The 27,591-nt window shown below is 35.1% G+C and overlaps 5 protein-coding genes across 8 annotated transcripts; 2 read left to right on the forward strand and 3 right to left on the reverse strand.

Annotated features, from left to right (window-relative positions):
* Window positions 1–131: 131 nt before the first annotated feature.
* LOC110611997 (photosystem II D1 precursor processing protein PSB27-H2, chloroplastic) lies at window positions 132–1,966 on the forward strand. Its single transcript, XM_021752605.2, has 4 exons — window positions 132–235; window positions 330–568; window positions 1,134–1,528; window positions 1,616–1,966. The coding sequence occupies exons 2-4, from the start codon at window positions 481–483 to the stop codon at window positions 1,751–1,753; spliced, it is 621 nt and encodes a 206-aa protein (XP_021608297.1). The 5' UTR covers window positions 132–235; window positions 330–480; the 3' UTR covers window positions 1,754–1,966.
* A 78-nt stretch (window positions 1,967–2,044) lies between these two features.
* LOC110611996 (imidazoleglycerol-phosphate dehydratase 1, chloroplastic) lies at window positions 2,045–5,354 on the reverse strand. Of its 2 annotated transcripts, XM_021752603.2 has the most exons (9): window positions 5,080–5,354; window positions 4,866–4,999; window positions 4,671–4,775; window positions 4,415–4,507; window positions 3,656–3,730; window positions 3,506–3,583; window positions 3,340–3,402; window positions 2,907–3,016; window positions 2,045–2,494 (listed from the first exon to the last, which is right to left on the reverse strand). In XM_021752603.2, the coding sequence occupies exons 1-9, from the start codon at window positions 5,294–5,296 to the stop codon at window positions 2,467–2,469; spliced, it is 903 nt and encodes a 300-aa protein (XP_021608295.1). In that variant the 5' UTR covers window positions 5,297–5,354; the 3' UTR covers window positions 2,045–2,466. The 2 variants fall into 2 exon arrangements, with proteins under 2 accessions (XP_021608295.1, XP_021608296.1); XM_021752604.2 differs by lacking the exon at window positions 3,506–3,583 and having other exon boundaries at window positions 5,080–5,347.
* A 1,151-nt stretch (window positions 5,355–6,505) lies between these two features.
* LOC110611446 lies at window positions 6,506–15,187 on the reverse strand. Its single transcript, XM_021751799.2, has 8 exons — window positions 12,314–15,187; window positions 11,249–11,381; window positions 11,063–11,151; window positions 10,642–10,880; window positions 9,025–9,111; window positions 8,812–8,911; window positions 8,463–8,676; window positions 6,506–8,377 (listed from the first exon to the last, which is right to left on the reverse strand). The coding sequence occupies exons 1-8, from the start codon at window positions 14,600–14,602 to the stop codon at window positions 7,113–7,115; spliced, it is 4,416 nt and encodes a 1,471-aa protein (XP_021607491.1). The 5' UTR covers window positions 14,603–15,187; the 3' UTR covers window positions 6,506–7,112.
* A 1,468-nt stretch (window positions 15,188–16,655) lies between these two features.
* Window positions 16,656–19,153, reverse strand: LOC110610303 (40S ribosomal protein S24-1). Its single transcript, XM_021750164.2, has 6 exons — window positions 18,993–19,153; window positions 18,825–18,902; window positions 18,683–18,724; window positions 18,395–18,565; window positions 17,036–17,122; window positions 16,656–16,942 (listed from the first exon to the last, which is right to left on the reverse strand). The coding sequence occupies exons 2-6, from the start codon at window positions 18,894–18,896 to the stop codon at window positions 16,901–16,903; spliced, it is 414 nt and encodes a 137-aa protein (XP_021605856.1). The 5' UTR covers window positions 18,897–18,902; window positions 18,993–19,153; the 3' UTR covers window positions 16,656–16,900.
* A 2,892-nt stretch (window positions 19,154–22,045) lies between these two features.
* Window positions 22,046–25,650, forward strand: LOC110610792. Of its 3 annotated transcripts, none has more exons than XR_006350141.1 (6): window positions 22,046–22,579; window positions 23,025–23,127; window positions 23,288–23,343; window positions 23,883–24,047; window positions 24,279–24,918; window positions 24,996–25,034. XR_006350141.1 is itself a non-coding variant. In XM_021750867.2 (6 exons), exons 1-6 carry the CDS (start codon window positions 22,208–22,210, stop codon window positions 25,086–25,088), a joined length of 900 nt encoding a protein of 299 aa, XP_021606559.1. In that variant the 5' UTR covers window positions 22,051–22,207; the 3' UTR covers window positions 25,089–25,650. The 3 variants fall into 3 exon arrangements, 2 of the variants coding, with proteins under 2 accessions (XP_021606560.1, XP_021606559.1); XM_021750867.2 differs by having other exon boundaries at window positions 22,051–22,579; window positions 24,808–24,918; window positions 24,996–25,650; XM_021750868.2 differs by lacking the exon at window positions 24,996–25,034 and having other exon boundaries at window positions 24,279–24,951.
* The last annotated feature ends 1,941 nt before the right edge of the window (window positions 25,651–27,591 follow it).

Consider the following 27,591-nt stretch of genomic DNA (forward strand, 5'->3'; position numbering starts at 1 on the left):
TGGCTAATGACCAAAACACCCTCAGAAGTGTCCAATCTCGAAGGCCTAAATGACGTCGTTTTAGCATATCCGTACAATGTTACTGGATGACTGATTTATCCTTTATGCTTATGTTAAATACCTGCCGTATCCATTATTAGGATAGAAAGGGAAGGGGAGGAGAGGGAGCTGAGTTGAGTTGAGGCTGGGATTGAAAACCATTGTCGGCGTGTTAAAAGAAACCAGGCTGATGCTGGTATTTTGCTTTCTTCCGTTTCTTATTTCGTTTTGTGTTCGTTGTATTATTTCTGTTTAGCTTAGCTAGTTATCGTCATAATTCCTGTGAACAGTGAGCAGATAGAAGATATTTCTGCATTTTCTGACACGTACTTGTAGATGTTGGTAAGGCGATAGCCAAGTGCGTAAGATAGCAGAATTCAGGATACTGTTGATGGTTTAAGAGATGCAGTGGATTAGCTACTGAATTACCAGGGATTAGAGATGGCTGTGCTTCTTGCTGCAAAGATTTCGCCCTTTTTTACTTGCCAATCACCGAGAAATACCTCACACCCCAACAATGACTGCGTCTGTAAGTTGAAAACCATTCTTGTGCAGTCTGGAATAGGGACGTTAACGGATTTGGGTATGGATTGAACCTAACAGGACGAAATGAATTTGAATTTAAAACATAATATCCTCCACGGATTTGGATCAAATTTAAATTTTATTAACAGGGTATCAGCTGAATTAGTTTATATAAATAATTAATTTAATATAAAAAATATATTTTATAATAATATTTATAAATTTTTTTATATTTTTTTATTTAAAAATTAAAATTTAAATATTTTTTAAAAATATAAAATTTTTTAAATAAAAATTATTAATGAAAAATATTTTTATATAAATTATTAATTAAAATATATAAAATTAAAGAGATTTGAATTTTATTCAAATAATAACAATCGAATTTATCTTATTCGTTTAGGTCCCAAATTCAATATCCGCTTACATTCCTAATCTCCAATATTAGTTATATGTAATCTCGAATATTAGTCATATGTGCAAATTATTGTGGTGCAAGATAATCCCCGTTTCCTATCTTTTGACCTCCATTTATCCATGTCTTAAAAGCTTCTTCTGCAACATAACAGGTAAACTGCAATTCAATGTGACATCTCAAGCTGCTTCTTCAAGTCGTCGCCATATTCTAGTATGCAGCACTTCATTTTTTGCCATTCAGAATCTAAATTGCATCTCAATGCCATTTCCGGTAAGAGCTGAAGAGGAATCAAATGACCAAGAGGAAAAAGATGGAGTTGTTGGAGCAATTAAATCACTGTTTGATCCTAATGAGACAACAAAATCTGGGAAATTATTGCCTAAGGCATACCTCAAGTCAGCGAGAGAGGTTGTAAAGACACTGCGTGAGTCATTAAAAGAAGACCCCAAGGATATTGCTAAATTTAGACGGACTGCAGATGCAGCAAAAGAATCTATTAGAGAATATCTTGGTAGTTGGAGAGGACAAGAAAAGGTGATGCATGAGGTATGGATGGATTTTTTGATGACCTGTTGGAACTCGCAAGATTGCTTTCTTTCTGTCATTGATTTGTGATCCTGTGGTTGTTGGCAGGAATCTTATATGGAACTGGAAAAGGCAATCAGAAGTCTGGCCAGTTTCTACTCGAAGGCCGGCCCATCTGCACCCCTTCCTGAAGAGGTAAAGTCTGAGATATTGAATGATTTAAATACAGCTGAAGAATTTTTGTAGCAGATGAGCAACTGGAGTGGATGCATATTTAGATCACTTTGAACCAAGCAGATTTCAGAATTGCAGATAAGCTGCATCATGAATGTGCATTAAATCTTTATTCATAGGGGTTTAAAAAAAAAAGCAGCAGCTCAGATTGTGTATCCAGATCTGCTGTGAGCCTGGGAAAATAGGAACTTTCTATATTTCAGTAAAGAAATTTATGCAATCGAAGCACTTCTATGGCAATGGATATCATAAGTGACACGGCTGATTCAGCCGCCATGTTCTAAATTGGCCTGAGACCACTCATCAAGAAAACTTCAATAAATGACAGGTTTTAACAAAGCAAATAACAAATTAAGAACCGAGTTTCTAAGAAATGAAGAGCACTTGTTGTTCGTGCATACAACTTTTTCCTGCTAAGTGAACGAATACATGTTCAGAACACACCATTATTCAATGTCTTTATGTTAACAAGTCACAAACTAGTCATAAAAGCACTCATCCTTTATAGCTTCCATATGTTGCCCAAATTAGACAGCCTTCAGCAGAACTATGATGTACAATAACAAACTATCTGTTGAAATGGAGCTCAACTGATTATTGCTAACGCAAGCTATGAGAGATCACCAACATGCATCTCACTGGTGAATGCATGATACAATATATTCACTGCCAGCAACACCCGAAGGCCAGCCTAAGCCATCCAATGCATGATTAATCAAGAAGCATCAAGCTCGTGACAGAACCCCTTTTGAGCTGCGGCGCAAAAGCACACAATTTTAGAGGTAAACCTGGCACTTATTAGCTGATTTAATCCACCAAGACATTCAGATGTTAATCACTACATGTCTTCCTAATACGCATCTCATGCGTATGTGAAAGCAAACAGAAGGATTCTCAGATGATAAATACCAAATTTTGATACCATAATTTATAGCTTCCATGAAACCTCCTCATCAACTTATCGGATGTTTCAAAATACGCAAACAAGCATGAAGATGGAAGAAGAAAGTAAGGAAGCGAGCTAATAATTGGCACGTCAAATTTTTAATGAAGTAGATAATGCAGAAATAGTCACTCATCTTGAAAAATGAAACCAGAATATATTCATGAGTAAAAGACATGTTTTCAATCCAATGTGATAACTGCTTAAAAGGAAATATCAAACCTTGGCACAGTCCCAAGGCGACGTGGATCATATTCGGTTGCTTGTCGAAGAGCTCGAGCAAATGCTTTGAAGGTTGCTTCAATAATATGATGTGAATTTCTTCCAGCAAGCTATACTCAAGACAATATTTGAATGTTCTATTAGAAACCGAAAAAGTGAATCAGAGATTCAAGACTAAAAGCATTATGGCCAAGTATTTCAAGGAAAATCATAAACTAAGATAATGTAACAATAGAAGTGAACAAGCATGCAAAATGCTGACATGAATTTTAAATTGCAAGAAAAGAAGATGGTTTGCATTTATTAAGTTACAAAATAAGAGAGAATAGAAAGATAGTTCATTTCTTGTCTCCCCCTAAATTTTTCCCGAGGCAAAGAATACTTGGATGACTTTGGGATGAATCAAAGATCTAAAACCTCTTGGAAACATTACCTGCCGAATGTGAAGTGTCATACCAGAAGTATTCACCAGAGACTGGAAAAAGTGCTCCACCAACTACAAATGCATATATACAACAATAAATCAATGAAATTCAGCAAACAGTATTTCCAACAAATAGCAAAAATTTGAAAACTTGAAAGATGGAACCAATAGCTACATCCATAGCACTGCTTTCAGAATTTCCAAAATTGTGCACTCTATTACATCTAGTCATCATATCCAGAGATGAGTTCAGCTGTCATTCAAGAATTAGGCAACAAATTGAGAAATTCAAATTACTTTTGTGTACGAGAAGTTAGTGAAGCACCTGAGTGTCATATGTTCCAACTCTCTCAGTAGGAATTTCCAAATCATAACTCAAGTGTGGCCGCCCAGATAAATCCTGAAATAAACGAAGTATTACCACATAATATAAGTTGCAAAAAGATGACAAATGGCATAGTTTAAACTTTAATAGGAATTTAAGCCTTCAAGTAAACGATAATAGAATGCACGTGAATAACTTTGATTCAAATATTAGGCACAATTTCCATGAAGCCTCAAGGACTGGGTTCATTGCATTGAATAGCATTTTCATTGTAGAAGTGATCTTAGATATGGACGTTCTACATTTGCGAAAGCTCTTACCATTTTATCACTAAGTACCTGCTACGAAAAGTTAGCTGCTTCTAGGACATCGAAAATCAGTATCATCTCCCTTTAATTCCTTATGTTTGGGCTTATATGGGTTAGCATCCCTTGATAAAGTTGCCATGGTTTTACCAAGGGATGTGTCCTGCCTCTGAGCCCTAGGTGCATGTGTTTCTATCTTTGATATAAAATTTTAAAAAAAAAAAAAAACACTTATGCCTGGAACTCCAGAAGTTGTTCAAACTTTTTAGGAATTATCAACTTGAGGATCAAAGTTAATCTATCAATCAAGTAGTGATGACATATTGCATCATCCACATCTTTAACTTTGAAGTGTTTCTAGAGTTGGACGTTGGTGAATGGTTGCAACATTTCTTTTAAAAATCCTCAATCTCTACTAATGATTATATAAAATAAGCTACAGCACAGAACCTACCAATGACACATGTATAAGTGCCTCATCAAGAGGGGCTGAGAAATCACCAAACCTACTAATTCCTCTCCTATCACCAAGAGCCTGCAGCAATGCCTGGAGACCAAGCAAAAGTTCACAACTAGTTCTGAGACCCAGAAATAGAAAATTGCAGACATGGAATATGTATATTCAAGCAAGGATATGAATTAAAATCTGAAATTAATCTTAATTACTGAACCGTAATAAATGAAAAATTTAGAACACAAGATGCGAATACCGTTCCAATAGCAAGAGCAACATCTTCGTTAGTGTGATGATCATCAATGTGAATGTCCCCAGTTGCCTTCACATGAACATCAAATAATCCATGCGAAGCAAGTTGCTAAAAAGATCAAAGAAAAGGATGAGACAACAAAACCAGCATTAATCAAAATACTCAACAAAATTAAGAGTTCAGATAAAAAGTACTAACATCTAGCATGTGATCGAGAAATGGAATTCCAGTACTAGAATCAGTAATTCCAGTACCGTCCAAGTTTATCTTCACCGAGACATTAGTTTCCTTGGTGACTCTCTTCACTTCTCCGATTCGACCTTGTCTTCCTCCTGAGAAAAATAAGACCATTAGCGTAACCCTCAAAAGAATTAGCGGAAGAAGTGAAATTAGGTCAGGGACCTCTATTTACCGGATTCAATGGGAGAAGACGCGGTTACTGTGGAGCCGTTCTCTTGGGTGGGGGTGGCGCGGAGAGGCATTTGGGATTCCATTCGAGTAGGAGATGAGAATAAGACTGGGTAGGGAATACGTATGGGCAATAGATTTCTCGGAGAAATTCTCACCTTTGGTTTGTGCAGTGAAGGTACGGAGATGCTCCGGAGGCGAAGAGGTAACGAGAGCTCCATTTCCTGGTGGCTTTAGTCAAAAGGCTCGGGGACGCATAAAGGGCAGCGTTCAGCCGAATCTGACAAACGGCCTCAACTGTTGGACCAACGGCGTCGTTTCGCTTTTCCTTTTCTAGAGTAGTTGCGTTTTTTTTAATCAAAAAATAGAATTTTTGTTGTTTGAACTTTAAAGAAAGATATTGTTTAGATAATTAATTCAAATAATATTAAGAATTGATTTAAAATTCCATTTGAAAATATTTTTTATTTCAATTTGAAACAGGTCGGATTCTGAACATTGTATTTTCATTGAAGTATAAGAAGGAAAAAGTGATGACAGTGAAATAAAATAGTTACATAGGCACAGCTATGAATGTTAAATAAAATTCAAAGGAAAAACTAGCCGATGATGATTCCTGCGGGCATTGGGTTCATGAAGGTCCATCTTTGTTTAACTCCATGAATAATTGGACATAGATAAGGGAGAAGGCCCGCCTGCCAGCCTACTTTACCTGGGCAAATTGAGTAGTGTGATATTGGCTTGGGGCTTCAAATTTATAAACTCAAGCAACCAACCAACCACATCTCTGCATACAGATTAAGCTACCTTCTAAAATAGGTTAACGAAGAGCGAGCTTATGCTACACTTATTTTAACTAATATTTAAAGCATGTACATTGCAGTAAAGTATCATATTAGAAATATATGTAATTTATCATTGTAGATATGTACTTAATTACATATAAATCTGCAATTATATAAAATATGAACATTATGTTCCATAAGATTTTTAATTTTACTCTAATTATGCATTTAATTGATTTTGATGAACCATGCATATTATATTAATATTGATTATTTATTATACTAATAATTTAAAAATTAAAAATATACGCGCTAAAATTTCAAGCAAATTAATGAAATAAACAACCGTTTCCAGTCTTAAATTATGCTATTAAAACCCGTAGATTCTCCTGATACACCTAGGAACTCATTCTTCTGTCAGTATCTAAAGAAAGAACAATTGAACTACTATTGATAAAAATCTAATTTCCTCGACAACTGCATGGAAGACAGTACACTCTGTACAGCAGAAATATTCTGAACATGACCAAAATACACATTCCATTTGCGAGAAAATAATACTTCTAAAGGCCACCAGAAGCATGGAATCAAGTTATTATGAACATGTTGCTTCAGAAGCATGCAGTCCAACTCAACTGAGATTATGGGTAGAACTTGCAGCTGACATAAATTAATCATATGAACAAATGCGGGCCAATGGAATAAAGGTTATAATTACAAGAAAAATGTTATTCAAAATCTGTCTGCAACCACCTATGTCATGTGACAAGTTAACATAGATATAAAGGGCGTTGCTACATAAAAATGAATTAATACGAGACTTCCAGAGAAACTATGAATGTGGAACTTGGCAGATTCAGATATGTACATGCTGCAAGGCATGAGAAAATTGACCAGCGAAATTCAAAGCATCTGCCTTAACAACCTCCAGAAATATGTGTTTCCACAGCAGCAACTTCTCCTCTGACCTCAAAGCTCATCTAGCACCAATTAATTCCACCAAGGGCTCAATTTGAAGTTGTCAGTGCCAAGTTAATTTTGATATGCTCCAGAGTTAAACCAGAACCTTTTTAGATCATACTCCGCAGACCTAATCACTTTTCATCAGAAACCTATAATTTCTTGCTAACATCAAAGTCAGAGCATTACACAACACCACCAATGCCCTAACGCTCATTAAAAGTCACCGCAAGCCACATTAATAATCATACAAGTGGCCTAGACAACATTCAACAGGAATGTTCTGAAAGCATCAGACAGAGCACGATTCAGTTTTCCCTTCCCTCATATCAGTCCTGAAATCATCTGCAGGAGCATGTGGAGAACGTACTTCACATTGTTTTGTCTCAGAAACAGCTTCTGAAGCCACATCTAATTTGCTTCCTCCCTCACAGGCTATTTCATCATTTGGCTCAAAATTAACTTGCATGGAATTCCCATTAGCACCATTGGATGCGGAAACAGAGACAACTGAACCTTCGTCAACCTTTCCATTGGAATTATCAACAGTACTGTCTGTTGTGGGAGGAACAGATTCAATACAAGCCACATCAGTATTAACTGTGTGTACATCCTCTGTGCTAGACTGGGACCTAGTCTTAATGAGTGAATCCACTAGGGGCTTAGTTTCCATATCTACAGCACTATGATTAGCACCCAAGTCAAAATGGTGTTCCCCCTGAGAAGCCAGTTCAGAAAACTCATTCTCCAATTGATAAACAACAGATTTAGCCTCTTCTATTGAGATTGAGATTTTATGTTCACCAGAAGTAGTCTCATTCAGATTTAATCCATGGGCATCCCCAACATTGCCCTCTTCACAATACTGAATATTTTCTTTGACAAGAGAAGCCAATTCTGGTTTATTTTCCTCCTGTCTATCACCACTCACATCAGAGATGATGAGACGTTTTCTGTCAGAAGTCAACTCAGCTAACTTGTCGCCTGATTCAAAATCAGCACATGTATTCCTCTCAATTGAAACTGAATTTTTAAGATCATTAGAAGCAACTAAAGAACTGCTCATCACAGACGTATCGTCTAAGGAAACACCCAGACAGCGCGAATCAGAATTCATAGGAGACGCATCACCCTCAGAACAAGACTGAGTATTATCTCCAGCAGGAAAATTTGAATCCGCTTTATTTTCCATCTTGTCCAGATCATAATGACTTGTGTCAGAGACGCACAGACTTTTCTTCTCCAAAGCAGTTTCATCTAACTGATCTCCTGAATCAGAATCTGCATTTACAGTCTCCTTGAGCAGTACAGGATTTTTAGGTTCAAGAGATGCATCCAAAGAACTACTAATCACTGAAACATCATTTAATGGAATGCCCATACATTCGGAACCAGAATTTGAGGCTGCCACTTCATCATTAGTCCCACTGGCACATTCCAAACCACCATTATCACACTCATTAAGATCATCATGCATGGCTGAAGAATCAATATCAGATTTAACTGCAACCTCAGGCTGGATATGTTGACCATCTTTGCATTCCATCCCTTCATCACCTATCAGAAGAAACAAAAAGTTGAATAATAATAATAATAATAATAAAGTTTAGTGGAAAATGAACAGAATGCATTTGACTAAAACCTGAGCTGGTAGACTTGTTTCCATCTATATTTTCTTGATCAAACAGCTGCTTCTGTAACATGTCTATACCAGGGAATACCAACATATTAATAGACTTCACTTCTTGCTTGAGTGGTTCATCAAGTGTGGTGAAACCAAAAACCCCTGTCCATGTATTAGTTAGTTCGGAAATTGCAGGGATAATCAGCTTCTGAACCTTAAGGGAGCGGAGTGCCTAGGAAGGAAAGAACGTATTAGTATAATATCTGGAAACAAAGAAGCACAAAAGAAAACTTGCAAAATCCATACATCCAGTTGTTTAGACATGGAAATGCAAAGTGCAAAAGAGAAATTGGTATTTATTTCTTACTGATTCAATGGCACAGAAAAGCCGGCGACACATCCCTTGACGCCTATACGTGTGGCGTGTTCCAATGAATGGCATCTCTGCCAACTGAGTTCCATGAAACCTAAATGGGCAACACATGATGGTCATATTTTCAGCTCTCCATACTTAATTCTGTCATTCTTCAATAAATTGCATACGAGAAATATAGCTAATAAATGACCACTAACTTTATACCTGATAGATGCAGCAGAAATTATTTCATCACCCCTCTCCAGAATAGCAGCATAAAAACCACTATAATTCAGCCGATTAAAGTTTGATCTGCACATGACAAAAAGAATCAATTAACAGAAGGAGACAGGGGAGGATGAAGAAGGAGAAGAGGAAGAAGAAGACAACCTGAGTGACAGAGAAATGTTGAAAGCTATTATCAAAAGTTAATTACTATTGCAGAGCCAATGATAGGATCTCATCACAATCCCACACAGACAAGATTTGCATATGCTGGTATAAAGATGAGATAAAAGACCCAAAAGAGTTCAGAAGAAATTCAAATTTGAAAATCAGATAGAAATTAAAACCCTCCAGGAAAGTGGGGGTAAAGTACATATATACACCAGAGTACTTGTAGCAATATGCGGAGGCACATTTGCACTCAAAATCCACTATGACCCATAATTTTATGTCCCATAATTTTCACTAGAAGTGGCCTCATCAAACCAATATCTTCCCATTTAATCACAAAGTAATTGGCACCTACCCTAGCCTACCTGTTTCTCTGACAAGGTTGGACTAATTTGAGGGAAGTTGTTTAGGGCTATTCAAAACAGTGTGTGACTATAGTCTACAGGAGGTAAAGCTCTGTTGGAAGGTTTAAACCATATGCAATGCAAGTTGCGCAGTGAAGGATGACACCTTCAAGGATAAAAGGGCAAGTAGCAGAGAAATAACAGGTTGACCTTGTGGGGAAAATTTTTTTTTTTGGTCGAAGGCTTTTTGAACATGTTACTATTAATATCACGCCCAGCTTCAATACAATGGAAGACTAGTATCCTTACAACTCATGTAATCAGTTTCAGGTCAAAGCTTAGTTGAAAAACCCCAGGGCGGATGCAGATTTTGAAGTCTAAAATTAAGAGTATGAATTCATACATCTACACAGCAAGATGCTGCTAAAAAGACAAATAGGGAGTTTCTATAAGTGCTTTCAGCAGACTTTCTCTAGTCTTGATCACACCAAGCAAGAATGGCTGGATTAAACAACCGGTGATCAGGCCAAGGTGGCACAATAAGTTTACGCACTGCACCTTTCGCATCCTAGCATAGGCTTAGCACCTTAATGCTCGAGATAAAGACATGTAAATGAACTTGATATTCTGAGAAAGTATAATCTAAAATGCAGAGTTTAATAATTATATTAACATTTATAACTTTTTTCACCATTTACAATTTCTAATCAAAACAATACTAAAAGCTTGATATCTAAGAACAAAGTAAAACTAGAGTAGATAAGGATGCATCAGTTATAATATGAGATGATTACTGGTATTCAATGGACTCCAAATCATGTCAAATTGCAGGCATAACATCGGCTATGCAAATCAACTGCATCTAAAATGACTTAGCAAATCAAATAGTACACATATATGTCCATTCCATGGAAAACCACATCAAGGCCAAAAGAGTTGGTACTTGGTAGCAATCGAATTGCAGTAATCAGAATTTTAGGTTCACCCAGTTACCTGAAAATGTTTTGTTCATCAATTCCCACAACATATGAGCTACTATAGAAGGCCTCATGAACATCACAGTACAAAGTTTAATCATGATCCAAGAATAGCGAACGCTTACCCACAGTTATAAAGCACATTATTGATTAAGTTGATCCCACTCCTCCTGTCAACAATAGGCAAAAAGCATTCATCCATAACAGACAGAGCAATGGCCAACTTTGAATTGCTCTCTACTCTTTGAGGAAGGCCCTGGGGAGATATATCTAAGTCTATGTCTGTTCTATGGATGAGAGACCATGAATATCCTGCTTCAAGTTCATGTTTGACCCCAAGGTTCTTTTGCAATTGCTCAAAAAGCTGTGCAAGCAACGAGAATACAAGTCAATGCCATGCATCTAAGTACAGGAAGGGGAAAAAAACAACCAGTCCGTTATGTTAAAACCAAAGTTGCCATATCATAAAGGAAAAGGCAAAATTAGTGCAGAAAAGAGATAGAATATCGGAAAATAAAATTCTCAATGTCTTGTGAAAAGATATACCTCTCTACATGTATTCCCACAGAAACAAGTAAATGAACTATTGCTATCAACAGACAAAGCATCCATCCCCAGTACGCATGTTTTGTGATCTACACAAAAGTAAAATACAAATTTCCAAAACATATGAAAGAAAGGACTTAAAAGCATCAGGAACTAGATTCAAAGTCAAAAGAAAAGGTTAAATACATTTCTTTGCACACATGCTGCAAGCTTGAAGTTCACAAACAGTTGCCTCATCTTCCTGATAAATATTCTCACTGGCTACTCCGCAAAATTTGCATGTACAATTTGGACAATGCCAATCACCTGGAGGCAACATCTGCAATGAGAAGAAGACAAGCCCATGAACCATAAGCGTGTATATATATATATATATATATAAAGAAAAAAAAAAGACACGATCAAAGCTGCTAAGCTCAAGTAGTTGACAAACATACTACCTGTCACCAACAACTTAGTTTAGTTTGTGGTGATAAGAGATCTAGATTACAGTTGTTTGCTGCCAAGCAAAGCATATCCAACCAAAATTAATAATGCAAAAAGTTCCATGAATGTTTTATTCAAAACTTCAAATCATTACAAGGGCATATATGTAAATAAAGTAAACTGATCATGTTAGTTTTGTTTGCAGTGATAAGAGATATAGATTACAGTTGTTTGTTGGCTTCAAAGGAGAAAGGCATATCCGACCAAGAATAATAATGCAAAAAGTTCCATGAACGTTTTTACAAGGCATAAATATAAAACAAGTAAACTCATTACACCCACATGCATTCTTCAAGAATTCAACCGTTCGACTGTTCATCAATAAAGCAAAAGGCCACCAACAAGTCGTTTGTACTTCTACCAACTTAAATGGTAGTTGCAAGAAAGGTGAGTGTTAAGACTATGCACTCCAATGATAAGTGAGACAATCCCAACAAACACCTAAAGGATATATGCAAGCAACAAAATCTTGCGTTGAAGAAACAATTAACTAGGTTCCTTGGGTTACTTAACCTCCCTCATCCTCCTCTCTTTGTGCCAAACCAAAACTAACATTGATATTTCACCATCACAATTCAGAACTAATGCACCAAAAAGGAGAAATGAGGGTTTTTTGTCTTTTGTGGTGGTAGTTGTGGGGGGGGGGGTGTTCATGACATTATGTACAAGAAAAAGGCACATGCAAACGCTCAAGATAATCCCCTGGGTAAAGGTGCGTACAGTTTGTACGTATAAAGCAAGAACATGGAGTTAGTGTAAAGGTACCTGTATATCGAGGCAGCTCTGATGAAATGTTGAAGGACAACCATCGCAGCAGATCAAATCCCCACCATCTCCACAGAGGCCACATGTATCATCATTTGGATCATCACCATCAATGTCAACAGAATGGAAACCAATGTGCTCAATTGACTCCTGTCTATTCCATGCATCAATTTGGCACTCCAGAACGGAAACCCCAGAATCGAGATATATATTTTGAAATGGTTGGCGAAGTTTGCTCCCTGCATGGATCTCAAACTTTGAGACTGTGAGGATTTTACTACAACAACCACAATGAATACCATCTCGATTGACCCAGCCCTCCAGCATTACTTTTGTTCGTCGACGATTCATGTATCGCACCTTTTGGCTCAACTGAACAGTTCCACAATCAATCAGCCAGGAAAGTAGTGTCCGTTTGCCAGCATATGGAACAAAGCCACCACTCTCTGAGTTTAGCCCTTCATTAGAATTACGTACCAACAATGTACATCTGCCAAGTTTTCTACTTTTTCTTCCTTGATGAGAACTGGATCCAGATGGAATTTTCTCCATGTCATCATGCAGATGACGAGTAGAACTTTGACCTTTCGTGTTTACATTGAGAAAGCTGTTACCATTTGTTCTACTCTTCAATGACTTACCGCTCTGTTTTATGAAGGAGCTCAGTTTCTCTTCATGGCTTCCACTATCCATGCTTTCCTCATCATGCCGGGAACTAGAAGACCTTCTTGCTGCAGTTTCCCGTGCATTGTCACTTTCATTTCTTTGCTTCCTTTTCATTTCTTTCTCCATCTTCTTTCGAGTCTTCCTTGTTAGTTGGCTGAGCACCTCATCTGATAGGGGTGTAAATGGACAACCATCAGCCTTGGATTTTGCTTCCTCTTCCTCATCATTTAATTGCTTTAGAAGTGCATCATATGCCTTGATGATGGACCAATAAGCCGTTCCCGTTGGATTTATGTAAACTGCATCTAGGTAGTCTCTGTTCCTTCTTGGTCTATAGTCTATTGTCCAGCCAGCATTCAGAAGCATCCCTCGTATATGTTCACGCAACTTTTGCTTTTCTGTGCCAGTACCACGCTTAACCTTCCCAATTTTAGCAGATTGAAGCTGATTGCAAGGGCTTATTTCACCATCATTGCTTGCCCTTTTCATAGTTTTATGAGCTTCTGCATTCTTTAGCCCCAACTTCGTTGATGTATCACTGTCCTCTGAATCTACCTCAGGGCCCTTATGGTTCTTAGTTGGCAATGGTGTTCTCAAAGACTTACGAGCCTCCATATCCTTGAGTCCCAATTTTAGTGATGAATCGCTATCTTCTGAATCACGATCTCTGACCTTGCCATTCCTAGCTGATGATGATCTCAGCATATTCATAGGTTTTTTCAGTGTCCCAGCAAATGAACTCCCTTTATCAGCACTTTTAGACTCTGGGTAAAGTGAAGAACGGATTAGATCATTCCGTCTGACAGTATTTTTCATCTTCGCACCCTTTCTCTTTTCCTCTGCTTCCAAGCGATCATAACTTTTCAAAGATCCATCCACCTTCTTCTTATTCACCATTACCTTTAAAACACCATTTTTCCCTTGAACCCTAATGGGTTCATCTTTATCATATTTATCCCTATAAAATGACATAGATGAGGGAGCACCTTCTCTGCCACCATGATCCGCCCGATTCAGTCCACTTGTTCTCTCAAAGTATGAACTCTTTCTTCTATCAACAACAGGATGTCTACTGGATCCTGTCTCATATTCCCTTTCATTGCCACTTCTTCCCGCCATCATTGAACCGAAAATCCTCCTTCCTTCCATCCCATCTTCATCAAAGCGATTCCTCCTTATCATTTCTCCATCATTTCCATCATATTCGTCAAACTCAAACACATCTAACTTATTCCTCTTCCTTTCACTGAAATCATCTCCGTTCCTATCGATCATGTCAACGTCGTTAATCCTAATCTTTTCTCCCCTACTCCTCTTCCTACCAATATCATTCTCTTCAACGATACCCTTATCATAAAGACTCAAACCATTACAAACCCGTAAAGTTTCCGCGGCAACCCTTCTTCGAGATGGCATTAACAGCTCATCACTAGACCCTGAATCGCTCATATCCATCCTAGCCCTCTTCTTCTCCTTCTTGGACGCAAGAACCTTACGTGAACCAGAAGAACCCACTCCTCCCATACCATCATTACCCTTTTTTCTCACAATCAAACAGCCGGAAGAGCTCCTATTCTTGACCATAGCCCCAGACGGGTCACCAGATCTTCTTCCCTCTTCCATACACACAGCAAAAAACAACCAAAACCCCTATAATTTTAAAATTCCGTTCAAAACCATCCCAAATTGAGCAACAAATTCCAAAGATAAGAAATTTAAAACCCTAAATCTCTCTCAAAACAAAGTATGAAAGCAAAAGAAAACCAGATCTGACCCAGCAACTACCGAAAAGGCAACCCCCCACAAAAACAAAACGCCACTAAACGGCAAATCGAACAGCGAATATTAAATACCTCTCCGGGTTCCTGAGCAGCAATCAGACGGATAGCATCACCAATTGATGACGCAACTTTCCGGCGAAAAAAGCGAGGGAGAGGGAAATAGAGAGAGAAAGGCAGAAAGAGATTTTTTTTACGCTTACATTGTAAAGGCCCAATATAAACAGCAAAGCCAATAAGCCATTGGCGTGGCCTCCTCCTGTTACTATTATTTCTTTTCCCCTTCCTTTTTTCTTTATTTACGTTTTCTCTTTCCCTTGTAATTAGTTTTTTCCAGTTTTCCCTCCAAATCCTGCTGCGGCAGATCAATGCATCACCTCTCTGATCTGGCCAAGTGGGCAGGGCCCCACGTTTCTTGTGGGTCTGGCATGACGTGGCAGGATCTTGGAGGGGCTTAACTGGAGTTGGTGGTAGTTTTCACAGTTTTGACTAACTAGTACATTAAGGGATACGCGTGCGTTACAGTCCAAGAAACAGACGACAGTATCTATTGTGGATTTCATTTGGGTGAGGAGATACTGGATTTTGTGATCAGATACACTCAGACCCATGATGGAGTTTCTAATTTTTCTGGGCTCTAAAGGCTAAAGCAACCCAGTTTTGGTAAACACTCGATTGTTTTTACCTTACTGGATTTCTCTCTCCTTATGAGTTGGACAGCATTCACGCTTCCTGTTAATGGAAATTGATAATATATCAATTTTGATTTCACATGGTTCAAGGCCGAATTGGGTTTGGTTTCAATTGCTATTTCTTGATACACATGATTCAAATCGAACCAGATTTTCAAGTTGAATATATCAATTTTGATTTCACATGGTTCAAGGCCGAATTGGGTTTGGTTTCAATTGCTATTTCTTGATACACATGATTCAAATCGAACCAGATTTTCAAGTTGAATTACCAATTTAGGACTTATTTGAGTCCGTAAACCGTTGATCTGACTCAGGACCTGAACTGCTCCTGGGCAAGTCCAATTGTTATTTTATATATATAATTTTAATCTTCAAGGGAATGAGACTACTGGACCTGGAGAATTATAGCTGTTGCAATATCTCAGTGTCCTACAAAATCTTCCATTTGAGATACTTCAATTCAAATGAGCCATTTCGCTGGATGAGTAATTCGATTCTCGACAACTTCAATTATTAGTCATGTTCGGAATTCTAAAGACATTGAAATTCAAAGTTTGTTGGAATTTCAGTTAAATTTTACAACTGAACTGGATTCCAAGATTTTTAATTAATTTAAAACATAACACGAAGTTCGAGATTTATTTACATAATCCATTGGTTGATTCGAAATTTAAACTCGTCTCGCTCTTTTGTCTGCTTAAATTTACACCATGAAAATCAAGTGGGCAATCGAGGGTTTACATGTGTTGACCATGCAGAAAGCTACCACCTCTCACTCTCTTTCTAAGCGGACTAGAATCCAGCTGTGAACGCTGCACCAAGCAATGCATTCATACGGCAAATTCATATCCGAGTCAGGAATCACTTATCGCTCATGGGCTTAAATGCTTTTGGATCCATATTCGCATTTAGCTGCTGGATTTTGCAATGCAATGTGTTAGAGAGTTCACATTCTCGACATTGGAATGGAGACATACACTCCATCAAATTGACAGACTTCCTCCAAGGACTGAAAACTCTAAATTTCACCAAAGATGGTCTACTCTGTAATATTACCAGGTCCCAACAATAAAAAAATCGTCACAGAAAATTGCAAATCTAATCTCTTATTAAAGAAAACGTACTTACTTGGAGGGTACAAAAACATTTCAATCATGACAGAGAAGGGAATATCAAACACCTAAAAAGGAAGCATCACACACATAGAAAAAGAAAGAAATGGTTGCAATTACTTTAGCCTATCAAAACTCTAATTTAGCAGTATATCTATCGGTGTCTCTCAAAAGTAAGTAACAACAAAACGTCTGCTGGCAAACATGACAAACAGTATCTCAAGTAAAAAGATCAAAAACACACATTGAATGTTTGACAGCTAAGAAAGAGAAGAAAAATGTTAAGTACACAGGTGTATTACTGCAAAAGGTTAGCCCTTTGCTATCTTTTAGTTCTCACTTCTTCTTCCCCGCCTTGGCAGCATCTCCAGCTTTAGTCTGTTCACGCAAGAAATATAATTTGTTCGGTTACCAGAACTAATTAAAATTACATAAAAAGAATGCAACTTCCAAATAGAATTGTCCCATTACCTTCTTTACACCTCGGACTTTCTTGGACCTGTTCTTCCTTTCCTTCATTTGTTTTCTTGATTTTTCAACCTTTGTGTCTAGTCCATTCTGCCATCAAAATGAACAATAATTTAATACATAAACATAATCATAAAACTAAGGCAACACAAGGGTGCATTGGTGACAATCATGGTCAGATTAAAACCTTGGTGAGAGAAAGAGAGAGAGAGATGAGTGCCATTCTTCATGAGCATCACAGACTACCAATATATCTTTCACTGCCACGGAAAAGGACATTTATGTTTGTATTCAACGGTTTTTGTTCATCAATATGGTAAAATAGATTCCTATTAAGTGAATACTCTTGTGATACAATAAACAAGCTCATTCTGGAAATTCCTCCAAGGCTTCACCCATCTTTCCTTCTTCACTCAATTTGAATACTACACCAGTATCCCATTTGAACTATCAGCAGAGGAACCTGGGAAAGCCGCCCCCCCCCCCCCGGTTCCCCCTTCCTTAAGGTTGTAGCTTTTCCGGACAGTATTAGAAGGTCTGAGAAGAGGTCGTAACTCCAAGATTTATATTAGCTTTATACATAGGGTACATTTGGCATTGCAAGTGCACGGCGCTACCAAATGTGGCAGCCATGTTCATAGTGGACTTTAATATCTAGGAAAATTTCCTAGGTGGGACTCTTTACTTTATTTTTAAATAGGCTTCCAGTTGCTGTAGAGTGAAGAAAATTGCTCATTCATTCAAATGATAAGAATTTCATGCTGGTGTAAATAACCAGAAGGCTAAGGTAACCTGAAATTGAACAAAATGTATTAATCAATGAAAATGGAAATGAGTTCTCATTATGAATTCATAATCAAGTGAGAACTTCATGAAAATTCTAATGTGCCAAGACTCATTACCACAAGGTTTACCAGTCACTGACACACATATAATATGCGTAATTTATCCAAGAAAGTTGCATCAACCAAACATCGATACATTGGTGATTATTGCATTGACCAACATAGAAATAGGATTATCACAAGTATGTTAATTATTTAACAAATTCTTCCACCCGTCTCATCACCTACACTATGTAGACAATAATATCAGTGGCTCTCATTTCTTAACTCTTTCTTTCAAGAAAAACCTTCCAAATATTACACTAACAACAATACTACTGCCTGCAACCAGCTATTGCAGTGATGTTGCAACACTGAAGAATAATTAAGCCTCGTATATTCTCCATTTCACAAAATGCTGTACATCTGAACATAAATCCATCAAGAATTGCCAATAAATACACTAAAATTTAAAACTCATTGCATTCCCACATATCATGAACCACAAAAATTCAAGAACAAGATACTAGGCAGTTACCCTGATCAGCCTGTACTTTGGCTCATACTTCTTCGCATTCTCCACAGAATCATATATCAGCCCAAACCCAGTTGATTTCCCACCTCCAAAATGCGTACGGAACTTGAACACAAATATTGTGTTCTGGTCTTTCACTTCATATAAACTTGCCAACTTGTCCTTCAACTCAGCCTTCAAATCATGCCAATATCAGAAAATAAAGGATTAAAAAAAAAAGAACACGAAAAAAAATTGCACCTCTTCCTATTAGTAATGTAATACAGAAACATTCATCTCATACACCTATACCTTAGAGACATTAGGTCTCCCAGGATGCAGAACGTCAATAATCTGTTTCAAAATTAAAAATTCGTTTAGCATTTGAGAATAAGCCAAACAAAGCTGTACTATTTTATACTCTCCAGGAGTAGAAAACAGAGATAGAACCCACGAACTGCTTCCTTGAGAGGAGCCTGTTAGTCATGAACTTCCTCGTTCTAATCGTCACAGCTTTGTCCGCCATGGTTTTCTGCTCGGAAAAAAAAAAAGTGTGAACCTATATATGTACGTAATGAATAGATCTCCCAGGAAAATACCAAGGATCTGTTAGTATTAGCACTTGATTCGGTTTGGTTATCTGCTTTCTCCTTGGCGCCGATGCGAGCCGCGTTTGCGTACGAGTTGGAGATTAAGACATCGTTAGGGTTTTATGACTGCTTCGGACCCTGTTTTGTTGCTTAGGTTACCCACTCTTAACATTTGTTTGTCCGTTTGATATTTCTGTTATTTTTGGATCTGATGCGAGAAAGTCAGGAAACAGTTTATTAACAAATATATTAATTACATATTATTAAAAAATAATTTAAAATTAAGTTTAATATATTTGATTTGTAACTTTAATAGGTTTTTTTAAATAGTATTTAAAATGATAATTTTCACAAAAATTCACAAAAATTATTGAAGGTCATTTTTTATTATGTTGTTTGGTTCAAGGGAAATACAAAGAAAATGAAACTGCAATGTTGAAAACACTAAATCTGATTGAAACTGCAAGTCGTACTATTCCAGATCACGTGCTAGGCATTTTTCCTTGGTATGGACCAAGTGTTAATGATATGAGGAGAGAGTAATACTAGATAAACTCAAAATCTTCTAGGTTGAAGGAAGGCTAAAGATTGAGGCACTATAATGCATGCAACCCTATGTTTGACATAGACATTGATGACCACTGGGTTTCATTGTCCAGGCAAGAGGCCGAGTCTATCGTGACAGACCCGGCCCTGGATCCACGAATTCCTACGAGTGAGAAGACTCAGTCCATTTATTCCTGAAGTCAGGCTTTTCTCAAGATCCAGTCTTTTCCTCTCAAGCCCGACCCGAAAGCTTAGCAAAATAAGAATCACTAGTCCAGCTCCGAACTGTTTGGTTCACATGCATGTTAAAAGGGTGAATTAAATTGCCGATAGCATAGCACAGAAATCTGATTCTCTCATACATACGTATCAGTATGGCAGGGACAGGACACAATCATCGAGAGAAAATGGAGATTAAGAGAGGGTTTCACGTGAAAACAAATTAAAATGACAATAAACCATAAAAATAATAAACAAACTAAGCCAAAAAAAAAAAAAAAGCATGCAGCTCCAAGAAAGCCTCCTTTGCCATTCTGCTATGACAATCCTCTATTTACACCCACCTCAAATAGTATAGTCTAATGATTGGTTTGTTTAGATTAAATTTGAATTCAAACCATCTACATTTCTTATAATACATAATTAATTAATTTTATAATTAAATTCAACTTAAATCATATATCTTTTCATTAGTTAATCAATAATTAACCATTTAAACTATAACTCCTTCTATATCCCATCATCTATTAAAATTAATTTATTAATTAATGATATGCTAATTATGAAACAAATGAAAAATCATTAAAGTCTCAATTGTAAATTTATTAATATAATAAAAGCACAACAAAAAAAATATAAATTAAAAAGTATCGTAAAAAAATTAAATAAAAATAAAATAATTAAATTTAGATATTACATTTAAATAATAACAAAAGCAAAAAGTATGTAATTAATTTTATATATTATACACTTTTAAATTTGTAAACTAAAAAAAGTTTAATTTTAAAATAAAAATTATAACTTTAATTTTATTTTTTTAAATTAAAAAATTAAAATAATTTCTACATATTATTTTAATTATTTTTAAAAATATGAATAATTTAATTTGTAAAAATTAAAAAATAAAATATATTTTACACATTATTTTAATTATTTTTTTAAATGTGATTACTTTTAAATTTTACATGAATTAAAAATTAAAATAATTTATTCATATTACAAAAAAAAATATATCTATAAAATATATTGTAGATGCAAAAAATAGGATTAATTTTTTATTTTTTAAAAATTAAAAAATAAAAATAAAATAATTACATTGAGATATTATATTTTTAATAATAAAAATATAAAAAAATTAATTAGTATTATATTCAAACTAAATAATTAGAAATATGTAATTAAATATAAAATAATTATTTATCGATTAATCAACAAAAAAAATTATATAAATTAAATAAAATATCAAAATTAATTCAACATAATCATTTAACCAATAAAATTTTATTGGATTAACACCTCTAACATCAATAGTTAGTCCGAGATGCTAATGGTAGGTTTCTAGCGGCTAAAGCGGATTGTTTTAGCAGTCAGATGGAGGTTAAGTGTGCTGAGGCAGTAACTTTTCGAGAGGCATTGAACTGAATTAAAGAGTGCGGATGGGATCGAGTTCTTTTCGAATCGGATGCTCAGGTTCTTATTGTGTCCATTAACAATGTTTCATTAGATGATTTATCACCTTTTGATCTTTTTGATTTAAGATTGTAAATTGCTTCTATCCAGTTATGAGGAAGCAAGATGTGCTTTTATTCACAGGTCTGCGAATGATGTCGCTCATGTTGTAGCAAAATCGGCTCATTCTGAGTCAGGTCAAGGAGTTTGGATTCATGTCCATATTCCTCATATAGTTTCCTTGATGGTTTTGAGTTAATAATATTTTTTTCATTTTCAAAAAAAAAAAAAAAAAGTGTTAACCGATGACTTAATCAAGGGAAGGAAAGGTTTTTTTTGTTAAAAGCGGTAGAAAAAAGTCGATGAAGTGAAGGTCTATAGTCCCTAGAAGAAAAGGGAGAAGGAGTGAATTTTTTTGTATACGGCTCCATTTATTTCACGATTAAAAAATATTTTTTATATTTTATGATATTTAAATATTTAAAAAATTTAAGTAATTGAAAATATTTTATTAATTAAAGAAAAAATAAATTATTTTTTATATTTTAAAATTTCTATTAATATTTTTATAAAGAAAATTTTACATAAAAAATATTTTTTAAATATATATTATTTTCTACAAATAAATAGAGTTTTTGTAATATTTAATTATAAATATAGGTTATTTTTGTAAAACTATTTTTTCTTTGGGCTGGGCCTTTAATTTTATGGGTTATATTTATATTACACTTCGGATAATGAATTTCTTTTCTAACGAAAATGAGAGTATGGAAATTTTTTTTTTTTTCAATTAATAGTGATAATGATAAAATATTAAAAGAATCCAAACCGTCAAAGTCGATTTTGATCAAGAAGGGAAAGATTTGACCAAAACTCACCCCGTCAATTCGTTTATTTCTAGGAAGGCGCCAACATACTCCCAGGCTCTTGCAGAGAAAAATCCTTACCACCTCGCTAAGTTTCCTTTCTAACATTAAGCACACGGTCCCATTCTTCCCTGTTCCAAACCCACACATAGAATTTGGCCTCAAAGATGGAATCGCCAAAATCAACAATTCATGCACTTGCTCTGTTTTTATCGCTATCACTCTTCATATGCATCGGTTTTGCTGCTTCTGGCGGTAGAATTGGCGGCAACTCTTTCTCTAAGCGATCATCACCACGGTCGTCTTCTCATTCGTCGCAGTTCTCACCATCAAATCATTATTGCCATCATCATTATCGCCATGGAAGTACAGGGTGCAGTTCATTATCATCTCAAAATCAGAAGATTGAGTGGGAAGGAAGTGTAACATCTACTCCTACCTGGGTTGCTGTTATTATAACTATTGGTGTGGTAGGAGCTATTTCAGTGGCTGTATATTTCGAGTACATGCACAACAGTGGCAGCGTTATTATGGTCCAGGTAGGTCAAATTCATTTCAGTTTTATCAGGCCAAAGTTAGCATCGAAAGAAAAAAAAAATCGAAATCTTTCTCGGGAAAGAACAAATTAATTGCAATTTCATCCAATTGAACTAAATTGGACTTCCAATCCTTTCAAGGGTTGCTACTTGTTTCTCAGTCATTTCCTGTTTGACAAAATGACTAGCTAGACAGATAGGCCAATGCTTTGTTGCCAAAGAAAAGAATATATATATAATCGGTCAAAGTTCAATTGAACCATCGAGATCGTGGCGTCAGCAGGTGGGACTTGGCTAAAAATGGGTCCTACCATATACGAATGCTCTTGCATTTTATTTCCTTGATTTTTCGTGATTCTGTCTGATACAAGTAATTCTGTAAAACCGAAATTGATTTTTATCTATCCTGGTTAATCGATTCAACTTGGAAATTCTCCCTTTTATGTAGGTTGGGTTAACAGGCAAGGCTCCCTCACTTCAAAAAGAGCTCAATGAAATTGCAGAAACTACAGACACTGGTTCACCAAATGGATGGCAATTCATACTGACAGGTAGTTAGTTTGGAACTTTTGGCATTACTGTAAACTGTGATGTTGATGAATTATTTTGAGTTATTGAGATTACCGGTATCGATCGTGAATATCTAATCAAACATGTTAAAGACGCAGTTACCTTTTTGTTGCTAATACATGTGGTACATCATGGATGTAGAGACCACATTAGCTCTGCTTCGACATTCAGCACACTTCATATCTGGTTATTCATCTGTAAGCCAATTTTATCTTCTCTTATGACTAAGTTGAAGCTTCTCATTCTGTTTAAATTTTGACGCTTTAGTTTCTATTACTATTTTTAAATTCCTCAGAATATATGCTGATAGTTTTTCACTATTATAATGTCTGCCAAAGAAATGACTGTCTTTAAGCACTAAATGGAAGTTGCATCTTCCAACTTAACATTGTATTTTCATTTCGCTTTCCTTCTTGGAACTCATGACATGTGAGTAGGAAATTGCTGTTCCCTGAGATTGATTATTTGAACTCATGTACTTGGAGTAATGAAGGTACTAGGAAAATATTATGTAATAAGGGCGCAGGAAAATATAACATGAAATTTCAATTTGTCAATTATATTTTTTAAGGGACTGGTGAACCATTCAAGAAATTTCTACACAAATATTCAATTAGTTCATACTTGTTTGTCTAACTCAAGTTGGATAACTTTCAAATAGCTAAAGGAACCTTTTAGGCATTTCATATGTTGAGCGATATAAGAATTTTTAACGTGCTTACAACTTTTTTAACAGGTGAAACAGGAATGGGGTGTTGAAAATGTGGAGAAGGGATTCAGAGAACTCTCAAGTGAAGAAAGAGGGAAAATGGACGTGGAGTCTCTAGTTAATGTCAACAATGTCAAGATGCAAAGACCAGTTAGTCGTAAAGCTAGCAAACATCACAAAGATTATATTGTGGTAAAGTCATCTGCTTTGGCATTCAGATAGTATGATTATTTCATTTTCTAAAAATAAGTAGTTATACTCTTTCTTTTTCTTTTTTTCTTTCTGTCACATTGCAACATATCTATCTGGAATTGTTAAGAATCCTCTGCAGTCCTGTGCTTTTTTTGCAACAACACATGCTATTGACAATGTTCTAGAGAATATCTCAGAATTGATTCTTTGCCACCAATTTGCGATGTGCAGCCTTTGCAACTCATTCTTTAGTGCATTCAAAGCTCAATCCTTCCACGGAGGAGTCTTGAAGATTCCCAGTTGATATTAAATTCTACAAGGAAGAATTTCATAGTAAAACAAATGTGAAGGAAATAATTTTTTATATAACTGTCTTTTTAATTTTATATCTTTTTTTAAATGGAATTTTCTACTTTGTTTATATAAAGTGTTGCATATTGAAGGTACATTAATTGAATTAAACATGGTTTGTAAATAACACACTATGAACATTATTAAGCTTCAAATGAGGGGAAAACATCAAACATGTATTAAAAGATGACGTAAAATAGATGCTAGCTACTGGCAAGGATCTATTTAACAATTTTGATAGGATTTGCTTTCCTTTCGTTTATTTTAAATTTTTGTTACAACACTACTTCCCTGTATTTCCTGCTAGAGAGCCAGTCATGTTGATGTGCAAATTCATAACTTTTAGATTTAAAATACTACTATTTCTTTCACATCCATTTAGACTTTTCATCCTGCTACTCATTTCCAGGTGACAATCCTGTTAGCTGCTAAAGGTTCTTACGAAGTTCCTGCCATTAGAAGCATTCATGACATGAAAGACGCCTTGAGATCTTTGAATATTGGTTCCAGCAGTCTTCTGGTGATGATAAATCTTTAAATATCATGTACGAACTCATGTGCTATATCTAATACATATATTCATTTCCCCCCCTGTAGGCCGTAGAGGTGCTCTGGACTCCCCAGGATGAGAATGATACCTTGTCAGAGGAGGCAATGCTTGAAGATTACCCACTTTTGAGACCTATTTGATTCTCTGGCAATAATTTTTCATCTGAAGTAAACGAGAGTTAAGTAACTTACTTTTGCAACGTATTGTTGTTTGTAGGAAGATGATTCAGTTTTCAGAATTTTAGTTTCATAGGGCTGCCTTGCAGTGTGGTCTTTTTTCTGTTTAGACAAGCTAAAATGCAGTCATTCACAGTCAAATACTCAACACAAATACATAATTAAACAAATTTTATGAATTCCCTTTGCAAAATTTATATAATAAATTAAATCTCTCCATTTCCAAGCATTCGATGAAATGGGAAGTATTTACTTTAATGGTTTAAATTATCCTATGTCAAGTTAAATATATATCCAGACTGGTTTTTTCTTGATGTTGACAAATATAATATTATAATGTGTCATTTACTTTGTCATTTGTAATATATGTCATTGTTTTTTTTTTTTTTAATGGAGAATGGAAATTAGAATAGTGGATTAGGAGATCTCTCACATTTATTCATATGTACTTATCACGGTTAAATCTATAAGTGTTATATGTCATGTGCTATGTGTCATTCTTTATGAAGAGTTTTTTTTCTTTAAATAATATTTATATTAAATTTAATTCTTTTACCGTTATTATTATTTATATTTTAATGTTGTTATTTAAATTATTATTTCTAATAACTACTTTTCAAAATCATAAATTTTTTACGAATTTGGTATTTAAAATATATTATATCATTTTTCTTAAAAAATATATAAATTATATATAGAGAGCTAATTAACTTAACTTTTTTCCTTTAATATAATTAACATATATTAGCATCTATATATTTATATATGGTGTAAACATGTTTTTCTATGGTTTTATTAGTAAAAAAATTAATTAAACCACAATATTAATGTATTTAATATATATTTTTAAAAATAAGTAGTAATAATTATGTTATTATTATTACAATTTTAAATAAGAATAATAATATAAGAGCTAATTAATAATACAAAAATTTAAATAAAAGAAATCATTTCAATTTATTAAAAAATCACTATTAACAATATTTAATGAATTTTCATAAAAAAATCTTATTTCATTTTTACATATGGTATTTTATATGAATTTTGAACAAATTATTTCAAGGATATTTTGTCTTGCTCGAGATCACTCAGTCACTCACAGGTTGCAATCTAGTTGGGCCATAAAAAAATATAACTAGAAGCACCGAACAGTGACACGAACAAAGCCCTGCAATAATTGAATACCATTATCTATTGATGGCGGTGAGCTCAACTCAGCCCACATGAGGCAGCCTGTTTGATGATCACATCACATTTGTGGATTAAATTTAATATTGCATCAGAGCCGCGATGTCCACTGACCATAGACTTGAAACTCATCAACATAATGAGTTGGATACGTGAGCTGAACTGGTTGAGTCAGACTCAGCCAGCTTGCTGTGCAAATTTCTAATATTATCGTCCATTTTCTTAAATTCAAGTCTTATTCTTAAATTTTTGAATTTTTTAAATGAATTTTAATCTTTAAGATAAAATATTCAAGATAATCAGATAAGATATTTAAATTCCTAATCATAACCACTTAAAAAAAAGAGTTTATAGGGAGATAATTAGTCCTAAAAAAAAAGGACTGAGCGTGGGTCATATTAAGCGGCCGAGGGAAGGAGAATCAATTGATAAAGAAGATGGAGCATAGTGCCAAAGATGAAGGGTAATGTGACACTTTGACATCTAATGGAATATTATGCTTCTGCCTGTTTCTTGTTGTTTATAATTTGTCTCATTCTTATGGGATTTTGGAAATCTTGCTGCGTCGTACTGAAATTATTCTGCATGATCATCATCTACTGTTACGTCATGTGCTTTTTCTGTGCATCATTTATGGGGATGAGTTGTGACAGCCAAGCGTGGCATTTTTATTATTGTAAAATACATGACAATAACGACTGTATTTTTCAAATACAAACCTTTCTAATCAGAATTAATTAAAATTGACAAATTTTTAAAAATATTTTAGCATTAGACATAAAATATTCAATATATGCAACACTTGTTTATAAATTTAATTTAATACAATTTAATTAGTATAGTAAATCTGTCAAGTCTAAATTAAGTGGGACCTACAATAAATGGCATAGATTAAAAATCAAAATTGACTAAAATAATGAATAATTAGTCCCATTATGATTCATCTCCTAACTAAATACTAAACCACCTATTTCTATACAAAATTAATCTAAATCAAACGCCCATTTTTCAAAAATAGAAAAAGAATTGTAATTTTATGCTTTAATTTACATATGTCTTACTTATTAATAGTACGATCTCTCTTTAATTTTAGTTAACAGTTGACAGAGTAACTGTTGCAGTGCCACAAACACATACATGTATAACAGCTCATAATCACATACACATCCATTTCTGTCAACAAAATAGTTTCACCGTGAAAGTCCAAGTAATATTTATTTAACTAAGCACAGCCAAAGCCAATTTGGCAAGTAAATGACAAAAATAGGGGTTCAGCTCG

Source organism: Manihot esculenta, chromosome 3 (assembly GCF_001659605.2).
Source record: "Manihot esculenta cultivar AM560-2 chromosome 3, M.esculenta_v8, whole genome shotgun sequence".
NCBI classification, from domain to species: domain Eukaryota; kingdom Viridiplantae; phylum Streptophyta; class Magnoliopsida; order Malpighiales; family Euphorbiaceae; genus Manihot; species Manihot esculenta.